Source organism: Rosa rugosa, chromosome 1 (assembly GCF_958449725.1).
Source record: "Rosa rugosa chromosome 1, drRosRugo1.1, whole genome shotgun sequence".
Classification (NCBI taxonomy): Eukaryota; Viridiplantae; Streptophyta; class Magnoliopsida; order Rosales; family Rosaceae; genus Rosa; species Rosa rugosa.
The window spans coordinates 10,873,090-10,900,981 of NC_084820.1; the positions used below are offsets into that span (position 1 = coordinate 10,873,090).

Genomic DNA, 27,892 nt, shown 5'->3' on the forward strand with positions numbered 1-27,892 from the left:
CTTTAGGGAACCTTTGTCTATTCCTTGGCGTCTGCGTACGACTTGGGGAAATTGTATGCATATTGCTCGACAGATGAATGTCCACATTTCACATATATTTAGAGAGGGTAACTCGGTTGCAGATCGATTAGCCAACTATGGTGCAGCCACGGAGAATTATGTTTGGTGGGACTTTTTACCGCCGTTTTTGCTTTCATCTTTTGGTCATGATTTTTTTGCTCGCCCAAACTACAGGTTTTCTTAGTTTTCCCGGGCCCCTTTATGGGGCTCCAGCTTGTATTCTGTTATATCCGTGGTGTGTCTCATGTCAGTTACACTCTTGTACTAGTCCTCGAGGTGAAGGTTTTATGTCCCCCTCGCAGTACACTTTTCTTCTTCTTTTTTAATAATATTCGGGCGTGGGGCTGAGCCTCCCAGTTAGGCTGGGTTCCAAACCCTTAAAAAAAAAAAAAATCTAGCTGAAGCTTCAGATTGAACAAAAAAAAAAAAAAAAAAAAAGGAGTTGCCTAATCAAGAGTTTTTTCAACTCTCAGGATAGACAACTCAATTTGTATGTTGTTGGGATAATTAGTTAGAGCTAAAAAAACCCTATGCGGCTCTGGCCGCCCTCCCCCTCCCCCTACTGGTGTTTCCCATCAATCTACCGTGGACATCCTCCACGATTTATTCGAAGCTTGACGGCAATTAGGACGCTCGCTCTCTTGATACTTCTGATCTCCTTTTCTTCGGGGTTCGATGTGTGGAAGGCATGGCTTCACAATCGGGATTGGCTGACCTTCGACGGCGGCTTTGTTTCTATGATCGATGGTGATGGCGAGGTTTGGTGGCAGATCGGTTGGCCATCTCCTAAAGGTGAAGGTGTTGTGCTCTGGCAGGTTCCGGCCTTGATGTTTACCATGGTCGGGGCTGCAGCGGACGTCGGTGATGGTAGTGGCCAAGTGCTGAGGCCAAATCTAAGCCCAATTGATGGGCTTGAAGTGGTGCAATCCCGAGACCTGTGGAAGATCTAGGTTTGGGACCCAGGTATTAGTGATTTGCATCTCTGCTATGCCGGATTTTGGTGGTGTCTCCATCACCGGGAGAGTAGTCTCCGACCATATTCAAGGACAAGGAGGAGAAGTTGGGGCTTGGGTCGTTGGGCCTTAGTTCAAATGTGGTGGGCTATTCAATTGCATGTTCAAGGCAGTGGACTGGTGGCTTGGGATTGTTTTTGGCCTACTGCATTTCGTGACCCTTTGGATCTTACATTCGTGGGAGGCTCTCTGCAAGTTACTAGTATTTTTGTACACCAATTGAGGTCTCTAGGCAAACTTACTAGTCTAGTTGTTTCGAGTCATGTAATATTCACTAGGTTACGAGCTTCTCCTGCTAGTTGCTTGTTTAGAATAAGTGAGATCATTTTGTTTGCAATGAGGGTTACTTGTCATTTGTTAGGAAGCTTGTGCACCTTTTGGCATGAGACTACTTATGATGTATGTGCCTTCTGGCCATGGATAAGTAATGAAGTTATCTATTTCTTAAAAAAAAAAAACCTCAATATGTATGTTATGCGATCAAATCTCTACCAATTTTCGGAAATTTCAGATGCATTATAATCTGTTTTCTGCCTCTTTGCTTTCCCAACCTCTTCATCCTCTATCTTGTTGGTCTCGAGCCTCTTACGCTTGAGACAATTGACAAGTCCTTCAAGAGCAGCATCGGCTTCATCACCATCACCCCCACCCCTCATAAGCTCCTCACAAACCTCTGCACGGGTGATGTTAGTGCTCTCCACCAATGCTTCAATTTCTCCACACAGGCGATGTTCGCTGGTGTCCTGAATGCCGAGGTAGTTTGAAGCCAAGGTCTTGAACCCTTTTGGGGTGCAATACGACATGTGAATGTGCATGTCCATTCGACCAGGCCTCAACAATGCAGGGTCTAGCCGCTCCTTGTGGTTGGTGGTAAACACAATAATCCTCTCATCACCACAACTTGACCACAGACCATCGACGACATTCAGTAGACCCGAGAGTGTAAACTGAAATTATCATAACACCATGTCAGATTCTCAATATAAAAGAATTACAATAAGATAAAATATAACTATCCATAATATACAATAACTTTTTGGAAAATACTCTCATGCGAAGTATTATTATTTGCATACATTCTGCAGTTTCATAATTCGAATCACTCATCTCTAAAAACAAACCATATAACAAAAGAAATGTACTGACCTTGGCTTCGGAAACCATAAACTTCTTCTCTGCTGATTCCCGGTTTACAGATCCCTTGCTGCAATCAATATCCTCAAACACCACAATAGAACGATTTGTAGTAGACAACAAGGCCTTCCTCAACTTATCATTGCTGGAAATACTAGTAAGTTCCAAGTCATAAATATTAAAATGGAGATGATTAGCCATGGCCGCAACCAAGCTAGACTTTCCAGTACCGGGTGGACCATACAACAAGTAACCTCTCTTCCAAGCCTTACCAACTCTCTTGTAGAACTCCCTCCTCTTCACAAACTTGTCCAAATCCTCTATGATCATCCTCTTCAGCTCCGGCTCCATTGCCATTGTCTCAAAAGTAGTCGGGTGCTCAAGATCGATGCAACTCCATTTGCCCGAAGAAGGTGCAAAGTCATCATCGTCATCAGAACCATGAGAGCGTCCACGAGAAATTTTGAAGACCGAGGAACGTTTACTATTGTAACTATAAAGCTTCAGAGTCTTTTCTGCATCTTTGATAGCCTCGGCCCGAGCCAACACATAGGGGATGTACGAGTTTATAACTTTGTCTTTGTGTTTCCTGTGGAATGTTAGCTCCATGCGGCTCTTATAGACGCTACTGTAGTAACCATCGTTTTCTTTAGGGAAGATCATCCGCCACTTCACTTTAATGTCTTCGAAAGTGTCAGTGATTTCTTGGTTGGTGGTAACACCAAGGATGGGGACCTTTTGTTTCGATGCTTTGCTAATTCGAAAGATTTGGGTTTTTGGGTTGATCTTGGTGGCAAGATAGACCTCACCAGAATCATAGATTTCGTCCGAGTAGTCTTCATCGCTAGAGTTGATGAGGAGAGTTATGTGATTGGCTAGAGGGTCCAAGAGGTAGCTGATGTAAGATCAAATATGGACATAACACATATCATCATAAAGTAATTGATGATTAGCTTAATATCAATCCTAGTTTAACATGGATACAAACAGTAAATCAATACTAGTGACTTAATGAAGTAGTGTATCAATTCATTAAGGATAGTAATCCATTGCTTAGTGTACAAGAAAGGCTACAAGTTGTGATACATTAGGAATCTAAGAGTGAAACCTAAACCGACAAGGAATGCTTTAATGGGAAGCTTCTTGAGGTTTAAGTCTCATATATATATACAGATGAATTGGTCCCTGATTACTACCACGACTATTGCATAAGTTCTGTCCATTGAGAAGCAAGTTGGTAAGTAACAGAAGACCACATTCAGTGATCGAGTTAAGCAGTTGCATAAGATGGAATCCATGTCTGTTATTGCTGAAGGTAAACCTTAATCCTTTTATGATTGTTGTGCATATGTTGTGAGCATGTAACTATGGTTTTACAATTGGTATCAGAGCATAGGCTCACAAATATGAAAAATCGTTTTAGGGTTTTGCAAAACAAACATAAAATTTTTTAAGGGTTTTTGCTTTACGGGTCAAGTAATTGATCAGGTTACTGACCAAGTCACTGGTCATGTAACTGGTCAGGTACCTAACCAAGTAAGTAACTGACCAGGTAACTGACCAAGTAACTGGTCAGGTACCTGATCAAGGTAAGTTACTTAAGTCGACTGCTGCATCTGGTTAATTATAAAATTCACGCTTCCGCTATGATTTTTTTTTTAAGCAGCAAATTGGGGAAAAAGCAAAAACAGGTTTTTCTGTGAAAATTGTTTTCGATTCATAGCATGATAATTAAGTTTTGATTGTGCCCAAGAACCCTAGTTGCATTCCCGGCGTGCGTTAGGCTAGAGTAGATGGTGACCGGATGAAATTTACAATTTCTTGATTGTTCTGTGGTTTCTTGGAATCGAATCAATTTTGGTTATGCTTGAATATGCATGTTGAATTGATTGATGATATGGTATTGTATCTGTGATTTTGTAAAATTGTATGAAGAACAGAAATCTCCCAGATTTTGTTTACACGTTAAAGTTGACAGATACAAGAGCTTAATTTTCTTACAAGGATGAATCTGGATAGAATGTAAAGTAAAAGAGCTCATATGTTTTGTGGTTTTCTGTTGGCATAAGTGATTATGATGCACAAAGCATCCTTCATTGATGTTGGCAGAAAACATTGATCAGGTACGTGTAACTGGTCAAGTAACTGACCAAGTAACTGTACCTGATCGAGTAACAAAACTGAAATTGTGTTTTGTGTTTTAAAACTATGCGCGCTTCAGTTTTATCTTCCAAAGAAGTGGTTAAGTATGGTTTTAGAATACAAAACACCAGTATGCATGCTTGATGAAAATAAATACGGATACTTAGAAATTTTTCTTCTGTCTAAAGATGTGGATAAATTTCTTTGGATAACTTGTTTTCATTGAACATGGCATATTGATAAAGAACTCCAGGATGTTATGCTTCTGCTCAAAAGTGTTGCTTAACATTGTTTTTTGTTATGGACTGACATGAATGCAAGTATGGTTGTTTAGGTTTTCTGTATGTTCTTGTTTTGGTTACTTAAAGCTAAATAAAACACAGAAAACTTAAACATATTTTCTTTACAAACTGAGAACTCACTCGAATTTTTGTTTTGCTCATTAGGTAACTCTTACATGAACTTGAACAGTGTCTTGATGTTAACTGGAACCAACTATAGAGCTTGGCTAGACTCTGTGGAAAATTATATGGGAATGCATGAGAACATAGACTACTGCTTTACTGAGGATAAGCCTGAAGAGTTAAATGAAAATAGCACCAAGAAAGATACTGACCTTTACAAGAAGTGGCATAGATCCAATAGAATGGCTAAGAACCTCATCAGAACATCTATGTCTAAGACTGTCAGGGGAAGTATAGAAGAGCCTGAGCTAGCATCAGATTTTCTGGAACTCATAGGTGCTAAGTTTAAAGAAAGTGAAAAAGCAGAAGCAGCTAGGCTAACCAAGGAGTTTCATGAATTGAAGTACATGGGTTCAGGGGGAGTTAGAGAGCATATTATGAAGATGATCAATATAAATGGCAGACTCAGAGAGCTCTTGATGGGGGTTAGGGATGAGCAGGTAGTGCATTATGCACTACATTCCTTGCCTAACAGTTTTAGTCATCTTAGGACCAGTTACAACTCTCAAAAGGGAAACTGGACTCTAGATGAACTTATATCCATCTGTGTGGATGAGGAATCTAGGATCAAGGAAGAAAAGGAACCTGCTACAACCATTAACCTCATTGAGAAGCCTAAAAGGAAAAAGCCCCAGAATAAGCTCAAGCCTACCAAAGCCATAACTAAGAGTTCAACAGCTGCAGTGGTCAAGGAAAACAGGCCATTCAGGTTCAAGTGCTACTTTTGCAAAAGAGTAGGACACATGAAAAAGGACTGCACTGGCTATAAGAATTGGTTAGCCAAAAAGGGTAAGATTTTTTCTAATACAGTTTTTTCCTTAGAAATTAATATTATAAATGTTGAACCACAGTCTTGGTGGATAGATTCAGGCTCACCTATTCATATTACTAATTCTTTGCAGGGATTCATAAGGAGGAGAATCCCAAAAAGTGATGAAGTGAACCTGTGTGTAGGCAACGGCATGAGAGTGGCAGTCAAGGCTATTGGAACCTTAAAGCTCGATTTAGGATTAGGAAAATTATTAGTTCTGGACAATGTTTTTTATGTACCTTCCATGAGAAGGAATTTGGTTTCAGTTTCTCTTTTAGTAAAATCTGGTTGTAGACTTGTTATGGATAGTAATGGAATTCTTATTTCTAAAAATTCTGTTCAAATTGGTTCTGGTGTTATTATGAATGATTATTTACAGTTAAATTGTTCAATGGCTCAACAAGAAATTTTACTTGTTGAAAATAACACCAACAGTACTAGCACTTTAACAGGTGTTAAAAGAACCAAACTAAATGAAAAGTCTGCATTTTTATGGCATAGAAGACTCGGCCATGTTTCAAAAGAGAGACTGAAAATTTTGGTGAAAAACAACATCCTAAATGAACTTGATTTTTCTGATCTAACAGACTGTGTTGAATGCTTTAAGGGAAAAATAACTAATACTAGAAAGAAGACTGCATATAGAAGCCAAAATTTATTAGAACTCATACACACCGATATATGTGGACCATTTAGGCATCAAACTATCTGTGGGAATGTGTATTTTATCACATTCATTGATGACTTTTCTAGATACAGTTATATTTATCTACTTTCAGAAAAGGCACAAGCATTGAAAGCCTTTAAAATCTTTAAGTCTGAGGTAGAAAATCAACTAGAAAAGAAAATCAAAACAGTGAGATCAGATAGAGGGGGTGAGTTCTATGGCAAGTACACTGAATCCGGCCAACAAAAGGGTCCATTTGCCTTGTTTTTGCAAGACAATGGAATTAAAGCTCAATATACAACACCCTATAACCCACAACAGAATGGTGTTGCAGAGAGAAAGAATAGGACCCTTTTGAACATGGTTAGATGCATGATGTGTACAACTGGTTTGCCAAAAATTTTGTGGGGTGAGGCTTTAAAAACTGCAAATTATATTTGCAACAGAACACCTAGCAAAGCTATAGAAAAGACTGCTTTTGAGCTTTGGTGTGGCAGAAAACCTAGTCTTCATCACTGCCATGTTTGGGGATGTCATGCAGAAGCTAGGATTTATAATCCAAGCTTGAATAAACTTGATCCTAAGACAGTTAGTTGCTATTTTATAGGTTATCCAGATAAATCTAAAGGCTATAAATTATATTCTGCTCATCATTCACCTAGAATTTTTGAAACACATCAAGTAAAGTTTCTAAGTGAAAAAGTTCACAATACAAACCTTGAGGATTTAACCTCAGATTTTGAGGAAATTGTGTCGGATGAGAATATAAGTGTTGTATTGCCTTTAGAACAACATGTAACTGACCAAGTAACTGTACCTGGTCATGTAACTGACCATGTAACTGGTCAAGTACCTGTCACTGGTCAAGTCACTGTCGCTGGACAAGTAATTGACCATGTCACTGGTCAAGTAACTAACCAAGTAACTGTCACTGGTCAAGTAACTGACCCTGTAACTGATCAAGTCCCTGTCAACCCTCAGCCTAGAAGATCACAGAGAGCAAGAAAACCAACTTATGGGGGGGAAGATAGTGACTACATTGTTTATCTGCAAGAAGCAGAAATTGAAATGGACTGTGCAGAGGACAATGATCCAACTACATTTAACCAGGATATTGAAAGTAATGAATCTCACCAATGGCAGCTAGCAATGGAAGCAGAAATTGATTCCATGAGCCAAAATGCAGTTTGGGAATTAGTTGAACCTGACCCTAATCAGAAACCTATAGGTTGTAAATGGGTTTTCAAAACCAAAAGAGATGCAAATGGCAATGTAGAGAGACATAAAGCAAGATTAGTTGCCAAGGGTTTTACACAGAAGGAGGGCATTGATTTTACTGAGACTTTTTCTCCAGTTTCTACAAAAGACTCGTTTAGGATAATCATGGCTTTAGTGGCTCATTTTGATATGGAGCTGCACCAAATGGATGTTAAAACAGCCTTCTTGAATGGTGAACTAGATGAAGTGATTTATATGAGGCAGCCAGAAGGTTTTGTGCAAGCTGGAAGTGAAAACTTAGTATGCAGATTAAGAAAATCAATTTATGGCCTTAAACAAGCTTCTAGACAGTGGTACAAGAAATTTGATTCTGTGATTTCTACTTTTGGATTTACAGAGAATCTTGTTGATGAGTGTGTTTACTTGAAGACAGTTGGGAACAATTTTATTTTCCTAGTTCTCTATGTGGATGATATACTTTTGGCTAGCAGTAACATTAAACTGCTTAAAGACACCAAGAGCTTTCTGTCAAAGAATTTTGACATGAAAGACTTAGGAGAAGCATCCTATGTACTAGGCATTGAGATTAAAAGAGATAGAGCACAGAGACTACTTGGTTTGTCTCAACAGAATTATATTACCAAAGTTTTGAAGAGATTTGGTATGGAGAAGTGTGCAGCTGGAGAAGTCCCCATGTCCAAAGGAGATAAACTAACCAAGAAGCAAAGTTCCAAAAGTGATGTTGAGAAAGAAGATATGGAGTCAAAGCCTTATGCTAGACTTGTAGGAAGTCTCATGTATGCACAAGTCTGCACTAGGCCAGACTTGTCTTTTGCAGTAGGGATTTTATCAAGATTTCAGTCTAATCCAGGCCATGAACATTGGGTAGCTGGGAAGAAAGTGTTGAGATACCTGCAGAAAACTAAAAGTCACATGCTAGTTTATAGGCAAGTGGAGGATCTGAACCTCGTTGGATTTTCAGATTCTGATTTCGCAGGGAATTATCCAGACTCCAAGAAGTCAACTTGTGGATACGTGTACATGCTAGCAGGAGGTGCAGTTGCTTGGAAAACCATGAAGCAAACACTAGTTTCAACCTCCACCATGCAAGCTGAATTTATTGCAGTATATGAAACTGTGTGTGAAGGACTTTGGATCAGGAATTTCTTGATGCAGACCAAAGTGTTAAGTCACATTGTGGCAGGCACACTTGTGATTTATTGTGATAATGAAGCAGCTGTTTTCTTCAGTAAGAACAGTAAAAGATCAAATAATTCTAAGCATATTGATTTAAAGTATTACAGTGTTAGAGAAAGGGTTAAGCATGGTGAGATAGCTGTTTTGAGCATTGACACGAATTCACAGCTAGCAGACCCCTTCACCAAGGCATTGTCAGTAGCAGCATTCCAGAAGCATACAGCCAACATTGGAGTTTTAGCTAATCTAGATGCTTAGGTTCAGTAGAGAGTTAATCCAGTTGGAGCAATTTAAATTTCTAAGGTTTTTGAGTTCTTGTATTTTTAGTTGTGATCTTTTGACTTTATTTATCACAACTTGTTTGTAATGACAAATTTTATTATTAATAAATTTTGAGGTATTTTCAGATTCTGGTTATTGCTGCAGTTTTTGTTGAATGTTCTGAAAATTATCGATTTTGTGTTTAAAGTTATACTTGCTATCAGATGGCTTAAATCATGTGAAGCATGATGTTAAGGTTCAAGCAATATTTTTAAGCCATCAGTGTTCAGTGAATTTGCTTGAGTTTCTGGTTTTAGAAACATAAAGTAGGACCTAATATATGTTTACTTGTTGATACACATTAACATATATTGTATCACTTCTGGTTGAACATATGTGGATTGCAGAAGCTTGTGTTAGTGGTTTTGAAACTCTGCATTTTTGTTAAAATGTATACTGTTTCTTGCTCTGCATAAGTAACTGTGATCTGACCATGTTGGAATGGATTTTCGATTTGAGTTTGTTATCTGGCGCGCACTTCAGTAAGTTAAGTAGGTTTTGATGTTCTCTGGTGCAAATCATCGAGCATGATATGTGTGAGTCCAAGGGGGAGATTGTAAGATCAAATATGGACATAACACATATCATCATAAAGTAATTGATGATTAGCTTAATATCAATCCTAGTTTAACATGGATACAAACAGTAAATCAATACTAGTGACTTAATGAAGTAGTGTATCAATTCATTAAGGATAGTAATCCATTGCTTAGTGTACAAGAAAGGCTACAAGTTGTGATACATTAGGAATCTAAGAGTGAAACCTAAACCGACAAGGAATGCTTTAATGGGAAGCTTCTTGAGGTTTAAGTCTCATATATATATACAGATGAATTGGTCCCTGATTACTACCACGACTATTGCATAAGTTCTGTCCATTGAGAAGCAAGTTGGTAAGTAACAGAAGACCACATTCAGTGATCGAGTTAAGCAGTTGCATAAGATGGAATCCATGTCTGTTATTGCTGAAGGTAAACCTTAATCCTTTTATGATTGTTGTGCATATGTTGTGAGCATGTAACTATGGTTTTACAGCTGAGGCTTGATTTTAAGTACGAGTATACGTATGAGTTAAACTCGTAAGGGAGGAAATTGGTGTTCATGGATTGGAGCATAAACATGTAACCAGCAAAGGGGGCGTAGGCCGAGAAAAAGGAGGATATAGCTGTGGGCATTATATCTTTGAAATTGGAATTGCTGTGGTCATCATAATATTGCTCCTCCATCCTCTAATTTTCTGAAGTGTTTTTTTTTTGGCAAAGAATTTTCTGAAGTAAGGCTCTTGTACGTGCTAAAAGGGTGATGCGTCTTATATATCATACGACGATGATGTCTATCTTGTTGCCATAGGGTTTTCTTGGCCTTCAAGTAAGTGGATTTTATTTCCTAATCCATATAGGGAATCCACTGTTATGGGCTTTATTTAAAGTGAGTCTGTCACCGTTTTTTTTTTTTTTTTGGTAAAGAGTATTTGGGAGGGGGGAGGCAGGTCCCCGGCCCAGGAACATTATGATCGACCATTGCTCTGATTACGCAAGGCAGGCCTTGGCAGGAGCCCAACTAACATCTGGGCCCCGAGCTATCACCGTTTTCTTTGATCAGTGAGTTTTATGAGGTCCAGTCGTCCGGTCACCGATCCAACAGTGGCATTAACACTTGGAGAACTGGGGGATGAATAGCTACGTGAGAGAGTACTCTTCTTGTTTCTCTTAACGGTAGAGAAGACCGTGATTTTGGTGCTCTAAGAAACAGCTCTCATTTCTTCGATCTTTGCAATACTCCTTACCTTGGTTTTTGGAATCTACGGAACGGTTTCAACAATCTTCACTCAAGAAGACGTGCCTGCCTTCAGAGACATGGTAGATTCTTTTGAATGAACAACAATGCTACTTCATAAATTGCTAGTTCAGGGTTATATATCGTTTTACTTCAATTGTTCCAAGTCTAATGTTCTGTCAATTTCGGAGTACAAGTCGGTTTATTCTGGTCTCTGAACATCTTGATTCTCTATGTCTCCACTTCAATTCTAAACATTAATTACTACCTGTATAATTATAATTCTAGTTCAAGAATAAGTACTGGTATTTGACTATTTGTTACCTAGGTTGAAAGAAAAATCTCTCTCTTTGGAATTAAAACAATGATCGATCTAAACATATAAATATCTATTTATCAATGTAAAGTGTTCCAGTCAAGCAACTGATCGAGCTTGAGCTTCAACAAAAACTAAAACAAATACAATCTATTCAATAGCTTGACAAAGACACCTCAAACTAGTACCGATCGAAAAAACAATTCCAACTCAATCCGTATCTTATGCTATCAATTCTACCAATTCTCGGAAATTTCAGACGCATTGTTATCTGTTTTCTGCCTCTTTGCCTCTTTGTTTTCTTCCTCTATTTTTTTGGTCTCGAGCCTCTTACACTTAAGGCAATTGACAAGTCCTTCAAGAGCAGCATCAGCATCATCACCATCACCCCTCATAAGCTCCTCACAAACCTCTGCAGGGGTGATGTTTGTGTTCTCCATCAATGCTTCAATTTCTCCACACAGGCGATGTTCGCTGGTGTCCTGAATGCCGAGGTAGTTCGAGGCTAAGGTCTTGAACCCTCTTGGGGTGCAATACGACATGTGAATGTGTACATCCATTCGACCAGGCCTCAACAATGCAGGGTCTAGCCGCTCCTTGTGGTTGGTGGTGAACACAATAATTCTCTCATCACCGCAACTTGACCACAGACCATCAACGACATTCAGCAGACCCGAGAGTGTAAACTGCAATTATCATAACACCATGTCAGATTCTCAAATGCCTATAAACGAAATACAATGAATATAACTATACATAATATACAATAACTTTTTTGAAAACACTCTCATGCAAATTAGTCTTATTTACATACTCTGCAGTTTCATAATCTGAACCATTCGATCATCTCTAAAACAAAAAAAAACAAAAAACAAAAACAAAAAAAATGTACTGACCTTGGATTCGGCTTTGGAAACCATAAAGTTCTTGCTCTCTGCTGATTCCCGGTTTACGGATTCCTTGCTGCAATCAATATCCTCAAACACCACAATAGAACGATTCGTAGTAGACATCAAGGCCTTCCTCAATTGATCGTTGCTGGAAATGCTAGTGAGTTCCAAATCATAAATATCAAAACGGAGATGATTAGCCATGGCCGCTACCAAGCTGGATTTTCCAGTGCCGGGTGGACCAAACAATAAGTAGCCTCTCTTCCAAGCCTTGCCAACTCTCTTGTAGAACTCCCTCCTCTTCACGAACTTTTCCAAATCATCTATGATAATTCTCTTCAGCTCCGGCTCCATTGCTATTGTCTCGAAAGTAGCTGGGTGCTCATTATCCGCGCAACTCCAATTGCCTGAAGAAGGTGCAAAGTCATCATCGTCATCACTACCTTGAGAGCGTCCACCAGAAGGTTTAAAGTAATGGGCCGAGGAACGTTTACTATTGTAACTATAAAGCTTTAGAGTCTTTTCTGCATCTTTGATAGCCTCGGCCCGAGCCAATACATAGGGGATGTACGAGTTTATAACTTTGTCTTTGTGTTTCCTGTGGAATGTTAGCTCAAAGCGGCTCTTATTGAGCCTACTGTAGTGACTGTGACGGTCTTTTTCTTCAGGGAAGATCATGCGCCACTTTACTTGAATGTTTTCGAAAGTGTCGGCGATTTCTTGGGTGGTGGTAACAACAATGATGGGGACCTTTTGTTTCGGTGCTTTGCTGATTCGAAAGATTTGGGTTTTCGGGTTGATCTTGGTGGCAAGATAGACCTCAGCAGCATCATAGACTAGGTTGCGCTGCGAAATTTCGTCCGAGTAGTGATCCCTAGGGTTGTCGATGAGGAGAGTTATGTGATTGGCTAGAGGGTCCAGGAGGTAGCTGAGGCTTGATTGTAGGTATGAGTATATGTATGATTTAAACTCGTAAGGGAGGAAATTGGTGTTCATGGATTTGAGCATAAACATGTAACCAGCAAAGGGAGCATAGGCCGAGAAAAAGGAGGATATAGCTGTGGGCATCATACCTTTGAAATTGAAATTGCTGTGGTCATCACAATATTGCCCCTCCATCTTAATTTCTCTAATTTTCTGAAGTGTTTCCAGATAGAGAGCGTGCTTAAAGAAAAGGGTGATGCCTCCAACTTTTGGTCATTGAGATTTATAGTCAACGGATTACTATTTAAGCATAGATATTACCTCCCCTTTCCCCTCTCAAACAAAAATGATTGAACTTTTTCTATTTGGTCTTGGGTCTAATTCCTGAATTATATATATGCACGATGGTGATGTCCGTCTTGTTGCCATAGGGTTTTCTTGGCCTTCAAGTAATTGGGTTTTATTCCTAATCCATATAGCTCAGTTTACTTTTTGATTATAATAAAATAATTAACAATTGGAGAACTGAGCCATCTACCGGTACTCTCTCTTCGTGTTTCTCTTAATGGTAGAGAAGACATCGTAATTTTTGGCTGTAAGAAACAGCTCTCATTTCTTCGATCTTTGCAATACTCCTTGCTTTGGTTTTCAGAATCTACGGAACGGTCTTCAACAATCTTCACTCAAGAAGCCGTACCAGCTGCCTTCAGAGACATGGTAGATTATTTTGAATTGATGAACAATAGTGCTACTTCATAAATTGCTACTCTCCCTTGCATTTCTCAAAATGGTAAAAAAGACGATTGCTAGTTTTTAGTTGCTAGCTAGTTCAGGATAGCTTTATTATTGTTTTATTGGTAAGAATCGGACCATCGGTTATGTTCAGGGCTGGTCTAACTTTTTTTTAGAAGTAGTCGTTAATTGTTGCGGATTGTATTTTTCAACTATTTGTAACAATTTCTTCTGCTTTAGTGAATTTTATTTGATCAAAAGAAAGTTGCTAGTTCATGTCAAGGCATGACCTTGACATCTTGATCTAACGTTTTCTACGTGTACTATTCTAGTTCATACTGGTATTTGTTACCAAGGTTGACGTTGAGTATTGACTAGCCCAATGTGCACTTAGTTTAGTTTCTGTGCACTAAAAACTGATCAAGATTGCAAATTTTTCTGTTCACAGCAATGCTGTGAAAAAGAAACAACAAGAAAACCAACAGTAAGTTAAAAAGCGACAACAAGAAAACCAACAGCAATGTATATCAAATCTACTAATTTTTGGAAATTTCAGTTTTCAGATGCATTAATCTGTTTCTGCCTCTTTGCTTTCCCAACCTCTTCTTCTTCTGCCTTGTTGGTCTCGAGCCTCTTACGCTTCAGACAAGTGACAAGTCCTTCAAGAGCAACATCAGCATCATCACCATCACCCCCACCCCTCATAAGCTCCTCACAAACCTCTGCGGGGGTGATGTCTGTGCTCTCCATCAACCTTTCAATTTCTTGACACAGGTGATGTTCGCTGGTGTCCTGAATGCCAAGGTAGTTTGAGGCTAAGGTCTTAAACCCTCTAGGGGTGCAATACGACATATGAATGTGCATATCCATTCGACCAGGCCGCAGCAATGCAGGGTCTAGCCGTTCCTTGTGGTTGGTGGTGAACACAATAATCCTCTCATCACCGCAACTTGACCACAGACCATCGACGACATTCAGTAGACCCGAGAGTGTAAACTGCAATTATCGTAACACCATGTCAGATTCTAAATGCCTATCAACAAAATACAACAACATGAAATATAACTATACATAATATACAATATAAATACTCATATGCAAGTTGCAAACTACTCTTATTTGCATACATTCTGCATTGTAGTTTCATAATTCGAACTATTCATCTCTAAAAACAAAACAAAACAAAAACTGTACTGACCTTGGCTTCGGAAACCATAAACTTCTTCTCTGCTGATTCCCGGTTTACGGATCCCTTGCTGCAATCAATATCCTCAAACACCACAATAGAACGATTTGTAGTAGACATCAAGGCCTTCCTCAACTCATCATTGCTGGAAATACTGGTAAGTTCCAAGTCATAAATGTTAAAATGGAGATGATTAGCCATGGCCGCAACCAAGCTAGATTTTCCAGTACCGGGTGGACCAAACAACAAGTAGCCTCTCTTCCAAGCCTTGCCAACTCTCTTGTAGAACTCCCTCCTCTTCACGAACTTGTCCAAATCCTCTATGATCATCCTCTTCAGCTCCGGCTCCATTGCTATTGTCTCGAAAGTAGCTGGGTGCTCAAGATCTACGCAACTCCAATTGCCCGAAGAAGGTCCGTAGCCCTCATCATCACTACCATGAGTACGGTTGTAGTGAATGGATTTAACGTCATAACTATAAAGCTTCAGAGTCTTTTCTGCATCTTTAATAGCCTCGGCCTGAGCCAACACATAGGGGATGTACGAGTCCAACACCTTATCTTTGTGTTTCCTAGGGAATGTTAACTCAATGCGGGCACTCTGATCACTACTGTAGTGATGGTCATCATCGGAACGGAAGATCATGCGCCACTTTACTTTAATGTTTTCGAAAGTGTCGGTGATTTCTTGGGTGGTGGTAACGGCAAGTTTAGGGGTCTTTTGTTTAGATGTTTTGGTGATTCGAAAAACTTGGGTTTTCGGACTGATCTTGGTGGCGAGATAGACCTCAGCGGAATCATAGACTTGGTTGCGCTGAGCCATTGAGATTCCGGAGGAGTAGCTGCGTTGGCTAGAACAGTCGACGAGGAGAGTTATGTGATTAGCTTGAGGGTCCAGGAGGTAGTTGATGCTTGATTTGAAGTATTTGTATATGTATGATTTGACCTGGTAAGGTATGAAATTGGTGTTCAAGGATTGGAGCATAAACATGTAACCAGCGAAGGGGGCATAGGCCGAGAAAAAGGAAGACATTGCTGTGGGCATCAAATCTTGCAAATTTGGAGAAGTCATCTTAATTCCCATAGCTTTTCTATGTTACCGGAGAGCCTTTGCTTAAAGAAAAGGGCGATGTTTCTGATTTCTTCATATATATATATATAGAGAGAGAGAGAATTGGGGTTTTTCTTTATTCAGGTTTTCTTGGCCTTCAAGTAATTGGATTTTGTTTCCAAATCCATGTAGCTAGGGAATCGGTGCAATACCGTTCATCATAACAGTAAAAAGACGGTTTTGTCCTCGAACGCAATTTGATAGAGAAAGGGCTAGATTCTGTGACTGCCGGTTTTGCCCTTGAGTATAGTGAATAAAGAAAACGCTTGCGTTCGGGAAGGTTCGATTGAAGGCTGGCATTATCAGACGCAGATATCGATCTTCTTCGTTTCAGAGTATCAACTGTGTGCATCAAGTCCTCCGATACGAAGGTTAAAGTAGGAAAGGTTGGAGAGGAAGCTTCAAACCTAGAACAGAGGACGGACATCAGCTGATAGCAGGTAACTTAGAAAACAGAAGAAGAGGGATCTGGGTCTGGGTCTGGGTTTGTTTTGGATTGCTAATATGTATTTTGTTTTCGTCTAATATTGGTGCTGCAACTAAATTTGGATTGGTCTATATCGCTTGAGGAGGGATCAGATTGGAAGTTTCAGGCTTTGTTTTGTGTTTCTTAGTATTAAGGTTTTTTCGTTGAACCTTTAAAACAAGAGAAAGTGAATATGGACAAACGCGAAATTTGGCTGTCTAGAAGCTTTTTTTTTTGTTGTTTGTGATTGTTAGGTATTGACACGAAAGAGTGTTTTCCATATAGCATTGACCTAAATGAAATTTTAATGTCTGCGATTTAATCGATGGTCTAGGTGTGTTTTTAAAAACATAGATATTTTGGCATCTGTTTTGCTTGGATTGTAATCTTTGTATCTGTTTTGCTTTCGACTGACTTTTTTCGGCAGACTGACATAGTGAATATATGAATGGTGCGAATGAAAATCATACAATAATGAGTGTAATTGTGACTTTTTGTTCCAAGTTAGGTCAATAATGATTGTTATTGTTTTAGTTTAATCGTGCATCGATTGTACATCTTATATCGTCTAAGTGAAAGTTTAAGTTGTGTAAGCTGATGGGTAGAAAAAGATTTTTGGAGCAGGTTAAAGCTCTGAAAGGATTAGCAGAGGCAAAATCTTTTGGTGGAAAATTTGCTACGCTTTCCTATTGGGTTCACCTCATTGAAATGTGGAAGTGTAATGCACTTTTTGTATATATCTAGTAGCATTCTAGCTAGAGGAAAACAAAATAGATGGAAAATATTTTAGTTTGTTTTGATACAAAATGGTTTGATTAATTTGGTTATTTTCAAATGGTTTAGGTGGAGAGACACAATAGATTCTCCAGCTGGGGCCAAATATGGTAATTATCTAAGCACTTGATTATTATCTCTCACCATTGAAATTGTACCTGAATTTGTTTTTTTTTTTTTTCTTAAAAAAAAAATTTTAATTTTTTTTTTTATGGAAATGGTTTGATTGATTTGGCTCTTTTCAAATGCTTTAGATTCTGCAGCTCTCAAGCAGAGTTCTGTGTCATTCTTCGATGTTGAGAAGCCAAAAACCGCCGTTTCGCGGTGGGCAAGGGCTAGGACTAGAGCTGCGAAGGTTTGTTCTTGTTCTTATACATACTTCTTTCTCATGTTTCCATAGCTTATTGGGCATTCATTTGAATAATAACACTTGCTTTGTTATTTCAGGTTGGAAAAGGTTTGTCTAAGGATGAGAAAGCACAAAAGTTAGCTCTTCAACGTTGGCTTGAAGCTGTAAGTTCACACTTCATCTATGACCTTTAATAAGACTAGATATTTCTTTTGAAAACTTATATTCCTTGCAATGTAAAACATGCATGATCTAATATTAAGCCGTTTACTTCTTGATGTCCTCTGCAGTTGATCCACGTCATCGGTATGGACACAATTTACACATGTACTACGATTTGTGGTTTGAAAGTGAGAGCAGCCAGCCTTTCTTCTACTGGTAAGTGATTGGCCTTAATGTTCATTTATCTTCACCATATAATGAACAAATATGTTGGTGAAACTTTTTCTGATGATCGATGTGATATTTGAGTCTTACTGATCAATTCGTATAATGCAGGCTGGATGTTGGAGATGGCAAATAAATAAATATTGAGAAATTCTCGAGGACAGTTCTACAGAGCCAATGCATCAAGTACCTTGGACCGGTTAGTTCCAAACCTTCTCCTAAGTCCTAACTCCATTTACAGTCATCATATTCGCTGCATAATCAAATTTATACATATATCTGATTGTGTTATCTTTGTGTTTGAATGTTTCAGAAAGAAAGGAAAGCCTATGAAGTAGTAGTTAAAGATGGAAAGCTAATACTGATTGAATTCTGAAATTCTGCAATCTATCAAAACAAAAACCTCTTTTCTTTCTTTCTTTTGTTAATTAAACATCATCAGAGTTAAATTCTGGATATTACTTTGGGCTCAGTTTCTCCAGAGTTTGGCAATTAGCACAATTTTTTTTGTTTTCTGGAATAGAGGCTGTTGTAAATGTTTCAGTTGAAGGGAGGGGAGCAGAAGGTTATATCGTACATTCATCTTCAAACAAATTTTCTTGGGTATGATCCAAATACACGTCATTGTTGTATGGTTTAATATGTATCTTTCCTTTCATATATAAAGTGAAGACTAAACTCGAAATGACTGAGTGGATAGTTACAAGTTCATTTGGTTGCAAATGCACTACAAACAGGAAATGAACCAACCACTTCCACACCAGCCCACCCTCTTCCTGACTTGGACAAAAAAGCCCGCAGGTAAACCTCTACAAAATTTTTCTTTGTTCAGCTTCATTTTTCTCTACCTTTTCTTTTTTCACAATGATAGGGAAGCTAACACTGAACCACCAACATCATCAATGGAGATTATCAACAAGGCGAAAACCGACTGAAGTTCAACCCACTTTTTGTAAGAACAAAATTGGAGGAAGCAACTTTTTCACATCCTCCATGACTAGCTATCAATAGGCTACATCATCAGCTATTTTTCGCAAACTATTGCAGCAGCAATTGTAACTAAGTTATCCTTTACTATGACAACCTACTTTTTCAACATTGTACCACAACATCTGTGCTGGTGGTGATGTTACTAGAATATGATCTACTTCATCTTTAGTTGTAAAACAGACTTAATCTTTTGTTAATATAATGATCATGTCAATTATATTTTTTGTGCTTTTGAATTTAGTCCTTAAATAACGTTGTATTAGCATCAAAACCGCGGCAAAGCGCGGGCACAATTTCTAATATATCCTATATTGGGTATTTGGGTGGTATTTGGGTTAGTCTACCTTTATATAATTAAAAACAATTGACCATTGAAGAATTGGGCCAATAGTTCTCCTCCGATCTATTGTTATATTACTTACCACTCATCCTCATATTTCTCTCAAATGGTCAAGTTTTCTAGAATCTTACTAAATAAACCCAGCAAATTTTATATGGATTTACACAACTTGAATCACAACACAAAGTAACATATTGCATTTAGGGGTACGAGAACTAACTAGTTCCAGTGCCACTATCCATTGTTTTCTCCTTGATGCACCCTCAATCTTAGATTGTTTGATGGGACAATTAATTTTGAGAGTTGGTGTTCTAGCAGAGGATAAATGCAGGCGTTGCAATCCCTTTTTACCAAAAAAAAAAGCAGTTAAGACAGTTCTATCTATCAAAAAACTGTCATGTAACTTTAGAGTTTAGTCGAGAAAAATTGGACTTTAAAACCATACATATTTGAATTTAATTTAAAATGTAGACTATTACACAAAGCCTTTTGATTATTTTGGTTCATAAAATTCTTCTGTGTAAAATTGGGGCCGTGACCGCTTACCCGATTTTAGCCCAAAAATTGCCCACTTACTCCACCAAGAGTTTTTTAACCCCATTTACCCAATCTAACAGTATTTGACAGTATTGCCCTCATTTTAATTAACAAATTACACTCATATCTCTCTCTCTCTCTCTCTCTCTCTCTCTCTAAGCCACCACGCCCACCACTCCACCGTCGATGTCAGCCTCCACCGCCGCCGCTCTGTCCCACCGTCGGACCACCAGAGGATGACGTCATCCAACTCCACGATCCCAACCCCTCTGGGCTTCGCCGGTTTTGTTCGTCAGATGTCCGGGAAACTCTCCACGCCGGAATCGGGTCTGGGCTTCGCCAGTTTTGTTTGTCAGATGTCCGGGAAGCTCCGAAACTCCAAGCCGGAATCGAGTCTGGGTTTCGCTTGCAGGTCTCGGACGACATCAAAACTGTGGTCTATTGGGGGGCAATAGACAGATTATTGCCCCCCAATAATTTCTTAATTGTGGTTAATTAATCACTGAAATTAGAGTTTTGATAAGTCTTATGTTGTTTTGAGTTTATTAAAGTACAATAATCTGTCAATGATAGAAACTGGTGATTTTTGGGGTGGTCTATTGGGAGGCAATAGACAGATTATTGCCCCGCAATAATGTCTTAATTGTGCTTCATTTATTACAGGTTATTTCAACAAAATGCTGCTGGATTCATTAACCAACATAATTCGGTTTATTGGGGGGTCATAAAAAGTTTATTGCCCCTCAATAATTTTTTTATAGATGGTAAGAAGTAACTCAGTTTGGTTTTAAATTAGTTTACAAAAGTACAGGTATTCAAATTCATTTCTCCGGTTGAATTTAAGTCCACAACGAATTGACTTTTTTCACACTCTCCACTTCACTTGAACCGCTTCACCCTAAGCCTCCCAGGTGGCCTCTTAACAAGAATAAATGCACCTAACAACAAAAGGATCACCCATATTCATGCAAAAAATAACAAAACAAATATATTATTGCCCCGCAATAAACAGATTATTGCCGCCCAATAATATATCAGAAATACCAAAACACATTAGAAGCAGTCTTTAACACAAAGGAAAATATCACTGAACACAATTATAGAGACTTTATAACAATTAAGACACATTATTGCCCCCCAATAATCTCGACTCCGGTTGACGATTTTGCCCACAATTCCAGTCGTTTTGCAACAATTCTGGTTGACTGTTTCCTTCACACTGATTTGACTCCGATTGCAACGACTCCGGTTGCAGCCCGGGACCGGAAATACAATCAAGTTGCGATTTCCGTGATGATCAGTCGCCAGCGAGAGAGACAGAAGCAAATCGAAGACGTACCCTATTCTACTGGCGGTCGTCGATTCCTTCAAAAAGTCCAACCTGGTGACAGGACCCGCCCCGAATTTCACCCTGAATTCCGAGGTGGCCCTGTGGGGCCCACCTTAGGAATAACTCTACCGAAAATTCGGCAGAGTCACCCCTAAAAATGGACTACCCAACCTGTAGAATTACAATCACACTTCTAACAATCATCCATAATATCCTGGAGCCACCCTGCTCCCCAAAATCCAACAACTTCACAATAAGCAACTGAAATCCGAAAATAACATATTCTTAATTACACCAAAGTATCTTCCAACCTTTACATTATTTATCCCCAACAGGTTATCAGAGCAATCTAAAAGAGGAAGAAGAAAATAACAATACAGGTAGGTTCAACAGATAACCTACAATGAAAACAACAGCAGCAGATGCTATGCCCCGAATCCTACTATGCCGAACCAGCTACTCTGCAAATTGGGCATTTGAAACCGAAGGGCCCAGGGGAAAAGCACATAAAACGTTAGCGTGAGTGGACAAAATAAATAAATAAATAATTGTAAAGAAAAGTGGGTTTGTGCTTTTCCACATTTATTCCTTTTAAAAACCCGACGCATGCAACATTTAAGAAAAACACATTTATCAACGAATCCAAGATTCTCGTAAAAACACACCAGCCCCGCTGGTTACGATAACACCGAAATCCAAAATTCTTGTGAAAACACACCAGCCCCGCTGGTCACGAAAAAGTATGGGGAAGAAATTATCACCATACGAGAAGGGAGCCTCCCAGGCTCGGGTCGGAGTGTCCCACACTCTGGAGCATCCCATGCTCTGCTCTTACTCACCCACAAACACATAGTAAGCAGGGAGGAGTACTAATAGGCTAGCTAGCAATAAATATGACGACCCAGGTATGGCGGGTAAAAACCATTAAAATCCAGTAAATCTATAAGGCTTCCCCATGTCCCACGAATAAAGAAAACACGGGTACGATTCCCAACCGTACCCGAAAATTCTCGTAAAAGTTGTATAAAGCAACAGCGTGTCCCACACGCTAAAAGAATAGCTAGATTATCAATAAGGCATTCCCAATGCCAAAATAGAAAGTCGGTAAATAAAGAAGAAATATCACTCCATCGAAATCCCATTTCGAAAATCCTTTAAAAATCTCAAATCGACGAATAGAAATATAATATTTAAATCCGGAAGTCACCTCGGAAAAAAAATGATTCGTCGACAATCATCATAATTCGTAAATCCAAATTAAGATCCGAAACCAATTCATTTCCGAAATCACTTTATAATATTTCATAAATCTCAAAACCCAAACAAATCTGAAATCAATTCAGAATCCGAAAACCAAAATCAGTAAGGATAGCAAATCATCATATGCTCAAAATATAAAAGATGATAATTAAATAAAGCATTACTTTAGAGAAATAAATGCATGCATCAATATTCAAAAACAAACGTCCACTCACAGTATACGGCTAGCGTGGTATCCAAGCGTAAGGATCCTCGTCGAGCGATGAGTCAGTATCTCGTCCTGTACACAATTGTATTCCGTAAACAACAATTCGATAAAACAATACGATTCTATAATGAATCCCGAAAACCCCACGTAAACTAGCAACTCCAACTCCTTTCGACTTCAAGCCAAACTTCACCATTTATATCAATCCATCGATTAAGGTATTCCATGACGGAATAAGGGAAATCCGAAGGCCGGATTCCCACAAATCACCAACCGAAACTCCACACTTTCAAAATTCACAAACAATTCCAAACTCCTCCAAAAATTACCAAACTTCATAAACAAGCTCTACTCAAATTATAGGATTTAATGGGCTAAAAATTGGAATTAAATGTCAGCCCTACGCGCCACCACGCGCCACCCACAGTGGCGGCGAGTGGGGCCCACGCGCCGGCGGCCACCACCTCCGATGGCCACCAAATTTGGACAGTAGCTTCTACTCAACAAAACTAACCATTCATTCAACTACAACATCTCACAATTTTACCTTTAAGAGCTCGGATTAAGCTGATGAAGTTTGCCCAGAAAATTGCTTCGGACCCAAAGATGTTCTTCGTCGATTCGGCCTCCACACAGCAAATTGGAATGCAAGGCCTTAGGGGAAATGATCTTCGTGGAAAACCCAAGCTTCGACGGCAAGATGGTGACCGGAGGTGGCCGGAATCGCCCGAAATCGGCAAAAACCACAAGTTGCTACAGTAACCTTCCCAGCTCAAAATCGAGCTCCTCCGGCCAAATTTCTGCAAAACACCACCACATATGCAACAAGGGGAAGGAGACGAGCTTGGGGATGCCCGGACTTCGTCGTGGGTCGGCCGGAGGAGGAAGAAATTGAAGGAAGAAAAACGGGCCGAAGGGAAGGAAAGGGTCGGGGGGGGAGAAGAAGAAAGAGTTACCGGGGGCTAGGTAGATTTTCCGAAAATGGAAATCTACCAACAGTAACTTCCATATATATATTAATTACCATGAACAGTAACTTTCCTTTTTCGCCTATAACTTTCGCATATGAGCTCCGAATTTTACGAACCACATATGCACGCGCTCGGTTTAACATCCTCTACAACTTTCGTGAAGAAACTTTTCTCAAATTCTGACCCGAACAAAAAGTCAACTTTTAGGGCCACTAAAAGTGCTGAAACGACAGTCAAAGTGAAAGTAGTTGTCGTTTACCGTCCAAATGACTAGTAAACGGGTGAATTTGGGTTCGGGACGTAACAATCTCCCCTCCTTAAAAAAATTTCGTCCTCGAAATTCACACGAACAATAAAACGCTTAACTAAACCAACTCTATTGGTTACGCGTTCCCCGGTGAAACAATATAAGAAAATAATACAAGGAAAAGAATATCGTACCGTCAGGAGTATATGGAGGAACGTGATCCTCTCGCTGAAACATGGCATGAAGTCTCGTCTGAGTCGTAGGACGTCCACGGCGACCACTACCTCGTTGAGTGCCACCCCTGACAGAACTAGTGGAAGTGCCGCTAGATGAACCTCCTGATGCGTGACTAGAACCTTGACCGACGTCTGGAGTAACATCCTGAGTCAAAGTAGGGCAATCCCTCCTATAATGACCCTGCTGTCCACACTGATAGCACGTCACATCCCTCGTCCAACGCTGGGGACGATCCCTCCAAGTATGGAATCCCTCTGAGGTACCACCGTACTGACTAGTGCCGTCACTGAACTGCCACTCAGACTGACCATCTCCCATATTAAGTCCTCCAAAATCAGATAGGGTGACTGAATCCGAGCTAACACGTCTACCACCTCCAGAAGATCCTGAACCAGAAGTAGAAGCAGCTCTCTTGGATGGACCCTGGCTAGGGCCACCCGCATCTCGAGGTCGAACACCGGACAAATACATGGTCTCAAGTCGCAGAGCAGCATTAACTACCTCAGAGTAAGTATTGAATGGCACTCCTGTCAACTGCTCACGATACTTACCCCCCAATCCATCAACAAACCTATAGATCCGCTCTCTTTCAGTGCCAACCAAATCAGGCACAAACTGGGCTAGCTGGGTGAACCGCTGCTCAAACTTCGTCACAGTCTTGTCCCCTTTCTCTAAATGTAAGAACTCATACTTCATCCTGTCACGGATAGCTGTACCATAATACCGCTCAGTAAAATGTTCCTTAAACTGTTCCCAAGTGATTGGGCCATCATTCCCTAAATCCCTGCTGGTCATATTCCACCAGTCAAAAGCCACACCATCGAGAAAGTCTACTGCCAAGCCCACTTTCCGGTCCTCCGGACAATTAATCTGAGTAAAAACCCTCTCCATCTTGTTCAGCCAATTCTGAGCATCCATAGCATCAGGAGCATGGGAGAAACTATACGCTCCATGCTTCCTCGCTCGCTCCATGGTAAAATCGGTTCTGGAACCAGGAAGCGCTGCAGTCAGCTGCTGGAAAATATGCCCCAAGGCATTCGCTAGTCCTTCAGGAGCATTCCCATCTCCTGAAGCGGGAGTAGTCTCCCTGCGGTTTCGGCGTCTAGGAGGCATAGCACCTGAAGAAGAGAAGGATAACAAAGCTCAAGAATTAGGACATTAACCTATCTACTTTATATACATAATGAACACACTAGCACTGAAGAGTATATGATGGGGATCCGCCGCGGTCGGGCCATCACTCGGGAGGTACTAGGCGCCATTAAGCATATAGAGTAGTAGGAAGGAAAGAAGTCTACAGGACCTAACAACCTAATGCTCTGATACCAAGTTGACAGGACCCGCCCCGAATTTCACCCTGAATTCCGAGGTGGCCCTGTGGGGCCCACCTTAGGAATAACTCTACCGAAAATTCGGCAGAGTCACCCCTAAAAATGGACTACCCAACCTGTAGAATTACAATCACACTTCTAACAATCATCCATAATATCCTGGAGCCACCCTGCTCCCCAAAATCCAACAACTTCACAATAAGCAACTGAAATCCGAAAATAACATATTCTTAATTACACCAAAGTATCTTCCAACCTTTACATTATTTATCCCCAACAGGTTATCAGAGCAATCTAAAAGAGGAAGAAGAAAATAACAATACAGGTAGGTTCAACAGATAACCTACAATGAAAACAACAGCAGCAGATGCTATGCCCCGAATCCTACTATGCCGAACCAGCTACTCTGCAAACTGGGCATTTGAAACCGAAGGGCCCAGGGGAAAAGCACATAAAACGTTAGCGTGAGTGGACAAAATAAATAAATAAATAATTGTAAAGAAAAGTGGGTTTGTGCTTTTCCACATTTATTCCTTTTAAAAACCCGACGCATGCAACATTTAAGAAAAACACATTTATCAACGAATCCAAGATTCTCGTAAAAACACACCAGCCCCGCTGGTTACGATAACACCGAAATCCAAAATTCTTGTGAAAACACACCAGCCCCGCTGGTCACGAAAAAGTATGGGGAAGAAATTATCACCATACGAGAAGGGAGCCTCCCAGGCTCGGGTCGGAGTGTCCCACACTCTGGAGCATCCCATGCTCTGCTCTTACTCACCCACAAACACATAGTAAGCAGGGAGGAGTACTAATAGGCTAGCTAGCAATAAATATGACGACCCAGGTATGGCGGGTAAAAACCATTAAAATCCAGTAAATCTATAAGGCTTCCCCATGTCCCACGAATAAAGAAAACACGGGTACGATTCCCAACCGTACCCGAAAATTCTCGTAAAAGTTGTATAAAGCAACAGCGTGTCCCACACGCTAAAAGAATAGCTAGATTATCAATAAGGCATTCCCAATGCCAAAATAGAAAGTCGGTAAATAAAGAAGAAATATCACTCCATCGAAATCCCATTTCGAAAATCCTTTAAAAATCTCAAATCGACGAATAGAAATATAATATTTAAATCCGGAAGTCACCTCGGAAAAAAAATGATTCGTCGACAATCATCATAATTCGTAAATCCAAATTAAGATCCGAAACCAATTCATTTCCGAAATCACTTTATAATATTTCATAAATCTCAAAACCCAAACAAATCTGAAATCAATTCAGAATCCGAAAACCAAAATCAGTAAGGATAGCAAATCATCATATGCTCAAAATATAAAAGATGATAATTAAATAAAGCATTACTTTAGAGAAATAAATGCATGCATCAATATTCAAAAACAAACGTCCACTCACAGTATACGGCTAGCGTGGTATCCAAGCGTAAGGATCCTCGTCGAGCGATGAGTCAGTATCTCGTCCTGTACACAATTGTATTCCGTAAACAACAATTCGATAAAACAATACGATTCTATAATGAATCCCGAAAACCCCACGTAAACTAGCAACTCCAACTCCTTTCGACTTCAAGCCAAACTTCACCATTTATATCAATCCATCGATTAAGGTATTCCATGACGGAATAAGGGAAATCCGAAGGCCGGATTCCCACAAATCACCAACCGAAACTCCACACTTTCAAAATTCACAAACAATTCCAAACTCCTCCAAAAATTACCAAACTTCATAAACAAGCTCTACTCAAATTATAGGATTTAATGGGCTAAAAATTGGAATTAAATGTCAGCCCTACGCGCCACCACGCGCCACCCACAGTGGCGGCGAGTGGGGCCCACGCGCCGGCGGCCACCACCTCCGATGGCCACCAAATTTGGACAGTAGCTTCTACTCAACAAAACTAACCATTCATTCAACTACAACATCTCACAATTTTACCTTTAAGAGCTCGGATTAAGCTGATGAAGTTTGCCCAGAAAATTGCTTCGGACCCAAAGATGTTCTTCGTCGATTCGGCCTCCACACAGCAAATTGGAATGCAAGGCCTTAGGGGAAATGATCTTCGTGGAAAACCCAAGCTTCGACGGCAAGATGGTGACCGGAGGTGGCCGGAATCGCCCGAAATCGGCAAAAACCACAAGTTGCTACAGTAACCTTCCCAGCTCAAAATCGAGCTCCTCCGGCCAAATTTCTGCAAAACACCACCACATATGCAACAAGGGGAAGGAGACGAGCTTGGGGATGCCCGGACTTCGTCGTGGGTCGGCCGGAGGAGGAAGAAATTGAAGGAAGAAAAACGGGCCGAAGGGAAGGAAAGGGTCGGGGGGGGAGAAGAAGAAAGAGTTACCGGGGGCTAGGTAGATTTTCCGAAAATGGAAATCTACCAACAGTAACTTCCATATATATATTAATTACCATGAACAGTAACTTTCCTTTTTCGCCTATAACTTTCGCATATGAGCTCCGAATTTTACGAACCACA

The 27,892-nt window shown here is 40.0% G+C and overlaps 4 protein-coding genes and 1 long non-coding RNA gene across 5 annotated transcripts; 1 reads left to right on the forward strand and 4 right to left on the reverse strand.

The window, feature by feature from the left end:
• Positions 1 to 1,561: 1,561 nt before the first annotated feature.
• On the reverse strand, positions 1,562 to 10,253 carry LOC133741339 (AAA-ATPase At2g18193-like). The gene is made up of 4 exons (XM_062169283.1): positions 10,084 to 10,253; positions 6,191 to 6,199; positions 2,220 to 3,102; positions 1,562 to 2,020 (listed from the first exon to the last, which is right to left on the reverse strand). Exons 1-4 carry the CDS (start codon positions 10,251 to 10,253, stop codon positions 1,562 to 1,564), a joined length of 1,521 nt encoding a protein of 506 aa, XP_062025267.1.
• Positions 10,254 to 11,151: 898 nt separating this feature from the next.
• LOC133727201 (AAA-ATPase At2g18193-like) lies at positions 11,152 to 13,170 on the reverse strand. The gene is made up of 2 exons (XM_062154817.1): positions 12,016 to 13,170; positions 11,152 to 11,805 (listed from the first exon to the last, which is right to left on the reverse strand). Exons 1-2 carry the CDS (start codon positions 13,126 to 13,128, stop codon positions 11,356 to 11,358), a joined length of 1,563 nt encoding a protein of 520 aa, XP_062010801.1. The 5' UTR covers positions 13,129 to 13,170; the 3' UTR covers positions 11,152 to 11,355.
• Positions 13,171 to 14,197: 1,027 nt separating this feature from the next.
• LOC133741429 (AAA-ATPase At2g18193-like) lies at positions 14,198 to 15,934 on the reverse strand. Its single transcript, XM_062169355.1, has 2 exons — positions 14,864 to 15,934; positions 14,198 to 14,661 (listed from the first exon to the last, which is right to left on the reverse strand). Exons 1-2 carry the CDS (start codon positions 15,932 to 15,934, stop codon positions 14,218 to 14,220), a joined length of 1,515 nt encoding a protein of 504 aa, XP_062025339.1. The 3' UTR covers positions 14,198 to 14,217.
• Positions 15,935 to 16,248: 314 nt separating this feature from the next.
• LOC133727223 (uncharacterized) lies at positions 16,249 to 19,113 on the forward strand. The gene is made up of 8 exons (XR_009855057.1): positions 16,249 to 16,401; positions 17,271 to 17,311; positions 17,456 to 17,556; positions 17,649 to 17,714; positions 17,841 to 17,928; positions 18,049 to 18,136; positions 18,251 to 18,540; positions 18,675 to 19,113. It is a non-coding gene; the product is annotated as an uncharacterized LOC133727223 (long non-coding RNA).
• A 1,570-nt stretch (positions 19,114 to 20,683) lies between these two features.
• Positions 20,684 to 25,170, reverse strand: LOC133741522 (uncharacterized). Its single transcript, XM_062169427.1, has 2 exons — positions 24,015 to 25,170; positions 20,684 to 20,742 (listed from the first exon to the last, which is right to left on the reverse strand). Exons 1-2 carry the CDS (start codon positions 25,168 to 25,170, stop codon positions 20,684 to 20,686), a joined length of 1,215 nt encoding a protein of 404 aa, XP_062025411.1.
• Between the last annotated feature and the right edge of the window lie 2,722 nt (positions 25,171 to 27,892).